The 13,162-nt window shown below is 38.0% G+C and overlaps 1 protein-coding gene across 1 annotated transcript in view; it reads left to right on the top strand.

The window, feature by feature from the left end:
* Window positions 1-4,584, top strand: part of LOC112608594 — a 22,002-nt gene extending 17,418 nt beyond the window's left edge. Inside the window, exon 2 of the mRNA XM_025360566.1 lies at window positions 2,510-4,584. Coding sequence (XP_025216351.1) covers window positions 2,510-2,799 — 290 coding nt within the window. The 3' untranslated portion in view covers window positions 2,800-4,584. The remainder of the gene's footprint in view (window positions 1-2,509) is intronic.
* The last annotated feature ends 8,578 nt before the right edge of the window (window positions 4,585-13,162 follow it).

Below are 13,162 nucleotides of genomic sequence, written 5' to 3' on the forward strand. Positions count from 1 at the left end.
ATACACCTGTAGTCCCAGCTACCCAGGAGACTGAGGCATGAGAATCACTTGAACCCAGGCTGGAGTGCAGTGGCATGATCTTGGCTCACTGCAACCTCCACCTCCTGGGTTCAAGTGATTCTCCTGCCTCAGCCTCCTGAGTAGCTGGGATTACAGGTGCCCACCACCACGCCTGGCTAATTTTTTGTATTTTTAGTAGAGACGGGGTTTCACCATGTTGGCCCGGCTGGTCTCGACCTCCTGACGTCGTGATCTACCTCCCAAAGTGCTGGGATTACAGGCGTGAGCCACCATGCCTGGCCTAGACAGACATTTTAAGAAAATAAAAATACAGTCCTTCATGACCACAGATGCAAAAAAACTTAACAAAGTTTCAGAAAAATGACTTATCCCAGGAATTCAAGTTTAGTTTACCATAATAAAATTAACCAAAGCAATTTGGCATAAAGACAAACATTCTGCAAAACAACTTGGCAGTTTCTTAAATGTTAAACAGATACCTACCATATGACATAGCTATTCTTGTCTAGGTATTTACCCAAGAGAAATGAAAGGACATTTTCATATGACCATCTGTGCATAAATGTTCATAGTAGCTTATTTGTAACAGATCAAAACTGGACACAATTCAAATGCCCATCTTCAAATGAATGAACACACAAGTTGAGCTATATTCATACAATGAGATACTACTCAGCAATAAAAAGGAATGAACTATTGATACATATCACACATTAATGAATTTCAAAATAATTGTGTTGAAAGAAAAAAGCCAAAGAAAAGTAAATACTGTGTGGTTCCATTTATATGACATTCTGGAAAACAGAAACTAATCATAAGAGAGGTCAGATCTATGGTTGCCAGGGATTTGAAGGAAGCAGGGAGGTTATGGGGGAGGAGTTATCAAGAGGGAGGAGAATATTTTGCAGGGATGATGCATATATTCCTTATTTTAATCGTGATGATAGTTTCGTGGTTGTATACATATGTAAAAATTTAACAAGTCCTGCACTTTAAGTATGTGTGTTCATTATATGCCAATAAAACCTCAATATAGCTGTTAAACAAAAATTAACTACCAAACTACTAAATATGTGTATCACTCTAGGAAATGAAAGACATCTCTTCAACTGCTTTATTGTGTCTTGACTTTTTTTTCCCAAAGGAAGACCTATATTTTGCTTCATTTCTTTCTACTCTACATTTCTTTTTACTCTGCTTTCATTTAGTTTAAAAAATAGCTCTCTGTTGGTCATTTCTAATCTGTTTTAAAGTAAATAATTGTACTGTCCAATTAGAGACTGAGATAACTCATGAATTATCACACAGGTTGTTCTCCTATAGAATATATATGATTTTGAGTACTAATATTACACAGTGAATTTAGAATTGTGTGTATGTATATACATACCATAGTCTTATAAATAACTTCAACTTGCAATAATTAACTTGCAGTTCATTCTTACAGTAGCACGAGTTTGGGCCTCTTAAAAAAAGAACTAAAACCAACTCCCTGCCTGAGAATAGAAACACACACACACACACACACACACACACACACACACACAAGTTGAATAATTTTCTCACTTATAATTGTGGGCATTCATTTATGGAGTTCTTGGGAGCTATGTTAGCATAAAACCCCACCTATAATTATCATTCCTATTAGGATAATATTTCACAAATGTGGTCAGTATTGTCTTCCTCAACATTAGGAGGTTAGGTAGGTGGAATAAGTTCTCGTGTTCTGTAGCACTATAGGGTAACCACAGTAAACAACAGTTTATGGCTTTTTTTTTCAGATAGCTGAGAGAGAGGATTTTGCATGTTACCAACACAAAGAAATGATAAAGGTTTGAGGTGATGGACATGCTAATTACCCTGATTTGATCATTATACATTGTATACATCTACTGAAATATCCCACTGTACCCCATAAATATGTACAATTATGTGTCAAGTAAAATATATGAATATATATAGTAAATAAATGAAGTAATTTGCCATTACTTAGCATTTTATTAAATGTATGTTTCCAAAATTGTATTGTTCTTTTTTTTTTTTTTTTTTTTTTTTTTTTTTTTTTTTTTTTTTGAGACGGAGTCTCGCTCTGTAGCCCAGGCTGGAGTGCAGTGGCCGGATCTCAGCTCACTGCAAGCTCCGCCTCCCGGGTTCATGCCATTCTCCGGCCTCAGCCTCCCGAGTAGCTGGGACTACAGGCGCCCGCCATCTCGCCCGGCTATTTTTTGTATTTCTTAGTAGAGACGGGGTTTCACTGTGTTCGCCAGGATGGTCTCGATCTCCTGACCTCGTGATCCGCCCATCTCGGCCTCCCAAAGTGCTGGGATTACAGGCTTGAGCCACCGCGCCCGGCCCAATTGTATTGTTCTTAAGACCTTTTGAGTGATCACAGTTTCTGCTATTCTCCATAAGGCCTCGGTTTAACAGGGTGATGAAATCTTGAATAAAACAAAGGAATGTGTTTGTATTTGCAGTGCTTCCCTTGTAGGTGAAATGGCCACCAGACCGAGGCTTTCTGGAATGCATTCATTCTCTGCAGTTGAAAGGGATGATCCTGGATCTGAAAGAAAGAGCCACAGTGACTCCAAGAGTGGAGCCAGGGCATGCTGGACACTGCACAGCTATGGCCATGTGTGTCACCACCGAGGGAGATGTGAGAGAAACGCAGAGGGATTGCTTGTGACTGTGCCTTCTCGATGTACGATGGACCGTTCTGCCCAAATAGTAAGTGTGACCAAGGACCCGGTAAACATAGGAAATAAAGAATATTTCATTTGACATTATAAGGAATGCGACAATTATAGTCACTTGAAAGTAAACTATATCTGTTGAGAATTCCTAGTTTTAATGGGAAGAAATGTGCTTCTCTTCTTGAAAAGCCACAGGCTATTGCTTTTGTATCTACTATCAGTCCTCTCTGGATTTCTCAAAGGATTTTCTGTATATCCTACCATTTTCCTTCTGTTGCTGCAGTTTGGAAGTAGTTTGTTATCAGGATTATCAAAGCATCACTGCTATTTATGACAATGACTTTAAGAAATGCAAGAATGTTTGGAACACTGCAGAAAACATATTTCAGCCTGGAAGGCAAATACTAATTTCAGGAACTATTGATCTATTATAACACAGGACCACTCAGACATTTAGCTCTAAGACTTTTGCATATCTGTTGTCAGAGGCGTATAGTGGGGAGCATGACTCAGCTGCTTCTTAAGTACAAGGTGTTGTCTGCAGCAAAAGAAGAATTTGATTGTGGTATCAACAGAACCAGACAGAACTCTTTGAATATAATTATATATCTTGGAAACTGATTCATCAAAGCTATTAGATTACATAGTGTCATTTAAGCATCATTGGGCTCTGTACTTTTCATTATCTGTACTTTTCATTATGGAGTATAATAGGCTTTATTTGATACAGAAATTGGGTGTAAGATGGAAACAACTTGTGATTTTCGAATAAACTTTTGGGGATTAGTTACTTTGATGTTGTCAAGATAGCACCATAGTAAGTCCTCTGCCTTTCCTCTTGATTTATTTATAATTTAGAATCAGCTTATGATTTAAAAAAATGTGACAGGCACAGTGGCATGCACCAGTAGTCCCAGCTACATGGGAAACTGAGGCAGAAGGATCACTTGAGCGCAGGAGATAGAGACCACCCTGAGCAACGCAGTGAGATCCGCATCTAAAAAAAAAAAAAAAAAAATCAATTCCCAATACCATTCCAGAACACTTTAAATATAACCAGATAAAATTGTGATCACTTCTTTACTATAACGTTAAAATGGTTCTCAGTCCATATTTGTTAAGTACAATCTTAGTGTTTCTGTGCAACCTAATACATTAGAAAGAAAAATTGTATTGCATCTGAATAGGAAATAACTCTGAATTGAGGGTTACTTCTTTTAGCAGTTGTGATTAGATTGGTTAGTGAAAATTATCTGTAATTTTCAGGCAATGGCTAGACAAGTGCCCAAGGCACAATAGCCGCCTCTGTGTGTGTGTGTGTGTGTGTGTGTGTGTGTGTGTGTGTGTGTGTTGAGGGTGGTAACATTTCTGGGAATTTGTCTTACATAAAATGATACTACCTTTCCCAAAACGACCTAGAGGAAGTTGGAAATCCCATTACACTGGCTTCCTGCTGAGCAATATCTGCTTCTTTTTCTGACTCATGCTGATGCAACTGTATACTTAGCTTCACTTCTCCAGTAAATAAGCGAGAGCTTTATTATAAAAGACAACTTCTAATTTATTTTCAAGCTCAATCCTTTCTATGCACTGAGGGAAAATTATGGTAAACTATCTGTAAAACAATAGGTGAAAGAAGAGGAGGTAAAATTTAAATAAAAACTAGGATCCTAAATGGGAAAATAGCTTGACATTAGAAATTGATACCAAAAAGTAATGATATGTAATCTAAGATGAAAATATTTTGAAGAGTATCAGGATATATCCCTTAAATGTTATTTAGTTCTGAAAAATATGTATTGAAAAACTGTTATATTTTACTTTATGTCTTATATTACATGTGCTAAAATTAAAGAGAAACAAGTAGAAAAAAGTAAAGATGATATTATTATTTTATCACCCAGCTGATTTCAAGACTGGAGACATTCTTTAAATATACCTAAATTATGACTCCTTGCACTTAAGTTTTGCTAACATAAAAAGTATATATGATTTCGGAGATTTCTGCATATTTTAGAATGAGCTCTTCAGTTGCTTGTAATTTCCAAGAAGATTACCCATTTTACCCCTTAACTAAAACTCCTGTTCCCTTACTGCTTCACTTCATGGGGATGTGACACTGACCAGAGAAATGATCACATTGAATTTCTGAGCCACACTGTTTTGTACGGTCAAAATACGATGCTCAAAGTATGATTTCACAAATCACATGGTTATTGCCATGCAAAGAGAATTTGTTTTCTTAGGCTCACAATGCTCGAAAAGGAGGAGACTAATGTAAACAAATCTACAGGGAATACACTCAAGAGATGAGGCACATTAACCACAGACAGAGGGAGTGAGTTCCAAATATTAAAATCTAGTTCCTGAAGTAGAAATGGAAGCAGGCCTCTGTGGAAAGGAAAATCGAATTAAAGTTTGAGGTGCACCTTTTTTTTCAAGTGAATTCTCTGGAAAGATGGGATCTGACACCATGGAGATCCTCAAAGACACCTAAGGTCCCTTGACACCAGTGGGTGGTGCCGGTGATGCAGGAAAGGCTTCAAAGCTCAAAGGCTGACAGGGTGGGGCATTGTTGCTGCATGAGTTCAGTCTTCCAAGAGGTGACTGGCAGGGCAGCCCTGTCATAGAATATGCTCTCAATTTTTGGAGAAGTGGCTGAGATTTACTGAAGTTCTCAGTGTCCATTGAGCTCTTATGTTTTTATGTATTTTGAAATCCAGTGGTTGAGGTCAGTAACTGACATATGATGGGTCTGATAAGCTCTGACATTGCATTCTTTTTTCCCCTCCCCGCTCCATGAGGGGAAAAAAGCTGTGTCACCCAGTCTGGAGTGCAGTGGCGTGATCTCGGCTCACTGTAACCTCTGCCTCCTGGGTTCAAGTGATTCTGCTGCCCCAGCCTCCTGGGTAGCTGGGATTACAGGTGCGAGCCACCACACACGGCTAATTTTGTATTTTTAGTAGAGACAGCGTTTACCATGTTGACCAGGCTGGTCTTGAAGTGGCTAGTCTTGAACTCCTGACCTCATGATCCTCCTGCCTTGGCCACCCAAAGTGCTGGGATTACAGGCAGGAGCCACCACGCCCGGTAGGTATCACATTCTCGAGGGGTGGAGAGAGTACAATCTAAGTTCTTGTTACAGCAAAACATAACAAACTATGTAAGTCTTTGGAATAATTCCAAAACTACATAACACACATGAGCTCCAAGCTTACTGATTTATGTGTGTGGCTTCTCCGAGGAATATCTTTTGGTTATCCTTGCACGACATGGCAAATATGTTTCAAAGTGAGTGAGAGTGAATGAGAAAATAAAATTAGAAAAATAGTATGGTAATGATGTGGATCATCGCAGTGTTCAAGCTACAGATAAGAAAATGACATGCCCTCCAACTTTCATTCTGTTTGTTATATTTTTCAGTAATATTCAAAATATTTATTGCAAAAGTTAGCATTTCAATGGTGAAATTAAGATGCCTATCTTTCAGTTGAGTTTGGCAATTTTACATGTTTGATGTGAAATTCTGATTTGAAATGTTGCTGGGGGTCTTTAGTATTGCATATGAATAATAAAAATCAAATTTTCACTTTATGTTGAAATAAGATATACAGTATTTTATATGGCAAATATTCCTTTTCCTTTTAAGAGAAGAAGAAGAAGTATTTTATATGGCAAATATTCCTTTTCCTTTTAAGAGAAGAAGTATTTTATATGGCAAATATTCCTCTTCCTTTTAAGGTGGTTATTAGCCAAGTGAATCCTACTTAAAAGTTACTTTCTAATAGTTGAGAAGTCACTTACGCCATACCTACATGAAGAAGAAAGTTGAATTGACAGTCACTCATTCAGCCCAGTGGGACAAACCTTTCACACTAGGAAAACAGAGCCAGGCTTCCTTAACTATGCTACAGGGCAAGTCAAAACATGGACGTAATATCTGAAAAAGCCTGAAAAACATCTCTGGCTAACTAGATCTCAGAGTTGCAGGCAGTGAGAGTGGTGGCAAATGTGAATGTGTCTGTGTGGGGTGGTGGCAGGGGGATCAGAATATACGGGTCCAAGGAAAACTGTGACTCTTGGCAAATTACTTGTTTGGGTGCTCCTCTTTATTTTTTTATTATGGTAGAAGACTTTGGATACACATTTTTAATTGTACAAAAAACAAATTCTTCAGTTATTGCATTTTTGCAATATATTAAAATACATGAGAAAATCACATTAAAAAGAGGCATGATTATAGAAACAAAATGTTATTGCAATACGATATCAACTTATAATTCACAATTATATTTGTAAATATCAAATTATAAGTAATTTATGAGAAATTAGAGCCAAAGCTTTTCATACTTAATTTAATGTTTTTCTAAAGGAAAAACATGGTGAGAGAATTGTAGAGAAGACGCAGCTTATCCTTAATCCATTTGTCTTGATACTTAACACAGTTTTCGTGGCACAATGATTCCAGGACTCCCTGGGGATACCAAAATCCATGGATGCTTGAGTTCCTTATGTAAATTATGAAGTATTTGCACGTAACCCACACATACATTCTCTCTTTAAATAATCTCTAGATTACTTATTATTCCCAATGCAATGTAGACACTATATAAATAGTTGTTTTACATATTGTTTTAAAATTTGTGTTATTTTTAATTTTTGAAGATATTTTATCCATGGTTGGATGAATCCATGGATGCAGAACCTATGGATAGGAAGGGCTGACTGTAACTGAGCTCAGAGATTGGCACTGGAAAAGCACTTAAGTAATCAATATTCCAGGAAAGGGTACTTAAAAAGTATCATTGAATCTACATGAGAAGTTTTAAATACAGTTTTTTCCTTTTTAGGGAGTTTGCAGGTCAGGTATAGGCTAGACTGACATCAAGATTCTGACTTCTTTTACTTTGATTTTGAAAACTTGGCTGATAGCAGCTTCACCATTTTAAAATGAACATGAAAGAAGAAATTGTAGAGGTGATGTAATAATTATGACTTTCTAGCATCAATGACTTTATACAAACATTTGATAATAAATGGGAAAAAATGCCCAACCAATGATTTTAAAAATATATGTAAGAAGTGGAGTCAAATATAATTACAGCATTTTGTTTGGTTTTGCTTTTGTTCTTTGCTTTGCTTTTAACAGTGAGAATCTATCCAAGGTATTATTAACATTTGATTACTTAGATGCCAAGTTTTGCTTTTAGTTTATAAGGAAACATAGTGGATTTTATCGCTGGATACTACTGGTAGAAACTTTGAATTGATTTTTGAGTGAAAACCAATTTTCATTGAATTGTCAAACCACAAATGCTATATATAATAGCAATTTAGAACAAGAAAAACCTGATTTTGATTAAAATGAGGATAAATAATGAAAAGTCACCACAAAATAAACTTCACACTGTTGCTGGCTTTTCAAGAAAATCATTTAGGTATTAAATCTGTAGATAGAACATTTCTCTGCCTCATGTGATATTTTATTCTTACTTAAAAGGTTTGAGGTATAAAATAGTGCATTGTATTTCTTTGTAGATCCTCCTATTTATAGATATCCTATGATGCAAAGTAAATTGGGAAAGGAGATAGCAGGTGGAGTGGCAGCTTACGGCATTCTATAAGTTGGTTAAAAACATTTTCCTCTTAGTATATAAATCTTGGAATTGATCTCTTAACCTTTTTGGTAGCACTAACAGGTGGTTTATTTTATGATATTTTCCCCCTTGGTTTCCCTTTGCTTCCTGTCTTTTTATCACAAAGTTACTCTTCATTTGAATGCTTCTATTGGAACAAATTGCTAGGTTAACAGAATGCAAGTAGACAAGTAATCCTGTCAGGTACAGAATTCAGTGCTGTCAAATTTCTTGTATCGGGGAAAATTTTAGGTAGGTGGAATAAAAATCTTTCCCTTCATATAACAGATCAAAAGTGTCATGTCACAAGCATGAGAACCATTTGTCATACTGAAAGAAAATTCTTTTCTTAAGTTTATGAATAATTACATCGTGAGTGACAATCAAGATAAAAACTGTACTTTTATCTAAGTGCACATGTAATCATGAGTAAAGTGCTTCCTGAAAGATGAGCAAGTATATTGCTTGAAAAATAATCTTACACTTATCTGTCTCACTTAGCAATCAAGCACAAGGAAACGTGTTATTTCTCTAATAATTCAGGCGAGAAAAAATGTGATCAAAGTATGTGTAAAATTCACAGCTTCTGTCTGTGTCTTCATCAGTGGTCAACCCAGAAACTTTCATTTAATAAGACAACTAAGATTAGGTTTGGAATAAAAGAACTGTATGAATTAATTTTAGAATGCTATATTATTTGTCTTCTGCCTTCATTTAATTCTTATGGAATTTGAATTTTTAGTAAAAAATGGTTCTGAGCAAGTACTGCAGTGGATACAAGATAACTGGATCCTAGCACTGGCTCTTCCATTTACAAGTTGCACCATAGACTTTGACAAGGCATATGATATGGTTTGACTCTTCTCTGTGTCCCCACCCAAATCTCATGTTGAATTGTAATCCCCAGTGTTGGGGGAGGGAACTGGTGGGAGGTGATTGGATCCTGGGGGCAGATTTCCCCCTTGCTGTTCTTGTGATAGTGAGTTCTCTTGAGATCTAGTTGTTTAAAAGTGTGTAGCACCACCCCCTTCACTCTCTCTCCTGCTGGTCAAGTGAATATGTGCTTGCTTCCTCTTTACCTTATGCCATGATTGTAAGTTTCCTGAGGCCTCCCAAGCCATGCCTCCTGCACAGCCTATGGAACTGAGAGTCAATTAAGCTTCTTTTTAAAAATAAATTACCCAGTCTCAGGTAGTTATTTATAGCAATGAACTAATACAGAAAATTGGGGCAAGAGAGAAGTAGCACATTGCTATAAAGATGCCTGAAAATGTGGAAGTGACTTTGGAACCAGGTAACAAGCAGAGGTTGAAACAGTTTGTAGGGATCAGAAGAAGACAGGAAGATAAGGGAAAGTTTGGAACTTCCTAGAGACTTGTTGAATGGTTGTGACCAAAATGCTGATAGTGATATGGACAGTGAAGTCCAGGCTGAAGTGATCTCAGATAGAGATGAGGAGCTTATTGGGAACTGGAGTAAAGGTCACTCTTGCCATGCTTTAGCAAAGAGACTGGTGGCATTGTGCCCCTGCTCTAGGAATATGTGGAACTTTGAACTTGAGAGAGATGAATTAGGGTATCTGTTGGAAGAAATTTCTAAGCAGCAAAACATTCAAGAGGTGATCTGGCTGCTTCTAAAAGTCTATGCTTATTTGCATAAATAAAGAAATGACCTGCAACTGGGACTTAACATTTAAAAGGGAAGCAGAGCATAAAAGTTTGGAAAATTTGCAGTGTGGCCATGTGGTAGAAAAGAAAACCCATTTTCTGGGGAGTAACTCAAGAAGGCTGCAGAAATTTGCATAAGTAAAGAGGAGTCGAATGTTAATAGCCAAGACAATGGGGAAAATGCCTCCAAGATATTTCAGAGAACTTCAAGGCAACCTCTCCCATCACAGGCCTGGAGGGAAAAATGATTTTGTGGGCCAGGCTCAGGGACCCACTGTTCTGTGCAGTCTAGGGACATGGCACCCTGCATCATGGTCACTTCAGCTCCAGCCTTGGCTAAAAGGGGCCACGGTACAGCTTGTGCCATTGCTTCAGAGGGTGTAAGCCCCAAGCCTTGGTGACTTCCACATTGTGTTGGGCCTGTGTGTGTGCAGTATGCAAGAGATGAGGTTTGGGAGCCTCCACCTAGGTTTCAGAGGATGTGTGGATGTCCAGGCAGAAGTCTGCTGCAGGGGTGGAGACCTCATGGAGATCATCTACTAGGGCAGGGCAGGGGGGAAATGTGAAGTGGGAGTCCCCACACAGAGTCCCCACTGGGGCACTGCCTAGTGAAGCTATTAGAAGAGGGCCACTGTCCTCCATATCCCAGAATGGTAGATCTGCTGACAGTTTGCACCATGTGCTTGGAAAAGCCACAGGCACACAATTCCAGCCTGTAAAAGCAGCCATGTGGGCTGTATGCTGCAAAGCTACAGAGGTAGAACTGCCCAAGGCCTTGAGAGGCCACCCATTGCATTAGTGTATTCTGGATGTGAGACCTGAAGTCAAAGGAGATTATTTTGAAGCTTTAAAATGTAATGACTCCCCTGCTGGATTTCAGACTAGCATGGGACCTGTAGCCCCTTTGTTTTGGCCAATTTCTCTCATTTGGAATGGGAATATTTACACAATGTCTTTACCTTTATTGTATCTTGGAAGTAACCAATTTGTTTTTGGTTGTATAGGCTCATAGGCAGAAAGGACTTGCCTTGTTCCAGATGACATTTTGGACTTGGACTTTTGAGTTAATACTGGAAGGAATTAAGACTTTGGAGGACTGTTGGGAAGGCATGATGGTGTTTTGAAGTGTGAGAAGGACATGAGATTTGGCAGGGACTAGGGGTGGCATGATATGGTTTGGCTCTATGTTGCCAACCAAATCTCATGTTGAAGTGGGACCTGGTGGGAGGTGATTGGATCATGGGAGCAGATTCCCTCTTGCTGTTCTCATGATAATGAGTGAGTTATCATGAGATCTGATGTTTTAAAAATGTATGGCACTTCCCTCTTCACTCTTTCTCTCCTGCTTTGGTATGGTAAGACATGCTTGCTTCCCCTTCGCCTTCTACCATGACTGTAAGTTTCCTGAGGCCTCCTAGTTATGCTTCCTGTACAGTCTGTGGAACTGTGAATCAAGTAAACCTCTTTTCTTCATAAATTACCCAGTCTCACTGGGTGCAGTGGCTCACACCTGTAATCCCAGCACTTTGGGAGGCTGAGGTGGGTGGATCAGGAGATCAAGAGATTGAGACCATCCTGGCCAACATGGTGAAAACCTGACTCTACTAAAAATACAAAAATTAGCTGGGTGTGGTGACGCGCACCTGCAGTCCCAGCTACTCGGGAAGCTGAGGCAGGAGAATTGCTTGAACCAGGAAAGCAGAGGTTGCAGTGAGCCAAGATTGCACCACTGCACTCCAACCTGGCTACAGAATGAGACTCCATCTAAAAAAAAATTAGTCTCAGGCAGTTCTTTATAGAAGTGTGAGAACAGACTAATACAGCATCTGTTCTTCTGTTTTTTCATCTGTAAAATTGAGGAGATTTGAATAAATGATCCCCTATATCCCTTCTACTTTTGATGCTTTATGAATCCAGGTTAAAGTGTGTGGTACAATTTAAGAAGGCTCCTTTTAATATTTGTATATCCATTAAGGACTCTTAGCTCAGATCTTCAGTATTCGTCAATGACTCTCTCTTTCTCTCTTCCTCCTTCTCTCTCTTTACCCTCATTCACATCAACATATAGAATATTTCCATTACCTAGGAAGTTACCTGTGTCCTTTCCAAAACAATCTCTTATCACCATTGGCTAGTTTTGCCTCTTCTTGAACATATTAAATGAAATCATACAGTATGTCATCTTGTGTCTGACTCATTTCCCTTAGCAAAATGTTTTGATATTCCTCCAATTTTTGGTAGATATTTTTAGTTCATTCCTTTCCATTGTTATGTACTCTTCCATTATATGAACATGGGATTTGTTTATCCATTCTTTTATTGACGAATTTTTGGGTAATCTCCAATTGTTGGCTATGAATCTCCTGTATTAGCTTTGAAGCTGTAATGAAACTTTTAGTCATTTCCCTCAATATCACAATATGTCCTCTTAAGTTATTAGTACTTTGGCCACTTCCCAAAGAATGCAAGATCCTTACAAGTTTATTTCCATGTATTTGTCTGTCTCTCACCCTTGTGCCATTGTAGTAATACGCTTTTTTAAATTGCATACTGTATTTCTACAAGATATTATTATTATCATCGTAGTTTTTAAAAGCTTTCATTACTATTTACTCATGTTTGCCATTTCTCTGCACTTCATTTATTCTTGCATTCCCCCTGCTGCTTTTGTTTTCTGATTTTTAATTGCCAATAAGAGCTACAGAAAATCATGAAATGTTTCTTTTTTGTTTCTATATTTAATGTTTAATTGTTTTTGTGCTTATTGTTAGTAACTTTTTGAAACACCTTTCATTCCTTTACATAGAGAGGCTCTTCAGCCAACTTTCTATTCCTTAGTGTATCCTTTTTCTTGCAGACATTTTGTTGTTGATGAGAGCAGAAATTATTTCCCTTATTGGAAAACATTATCAAGCAAAATATTTTACGGGCAAATGCTTCCATAACCTGAAACAATTGAAAGAACTATGGCTTGAAATGATAGAAATTTGATTGGTTTCTAGATTTCTTGTTGTAGATTTTTTAAGAGAAAAAATATATTAAATCTGTTTTTAAAGTGACTAAGGTAGGCCAGGTGTGGTGGCTAAATCCTGTAATCCCAGCACTTTGGGAGGCCGAGGTGGGTGGATCATGAGGTCAGGAGGTCGAG

Source organism: Theropithecus gelada, chromosome 15, assembly GCF_003255815.1.
Source record: "Theropithecus gelada isolate Dixy chromosome 15, Tgel_1.0, whole genome shotgun sequence".
In the NCBI taxonomy this organism is placed as follows: Eukaryota; Metazoa; Chordata; class Mammalia; order Primates; family Cercopithecidae; genus Theropithecus; species Theropithecus gelada.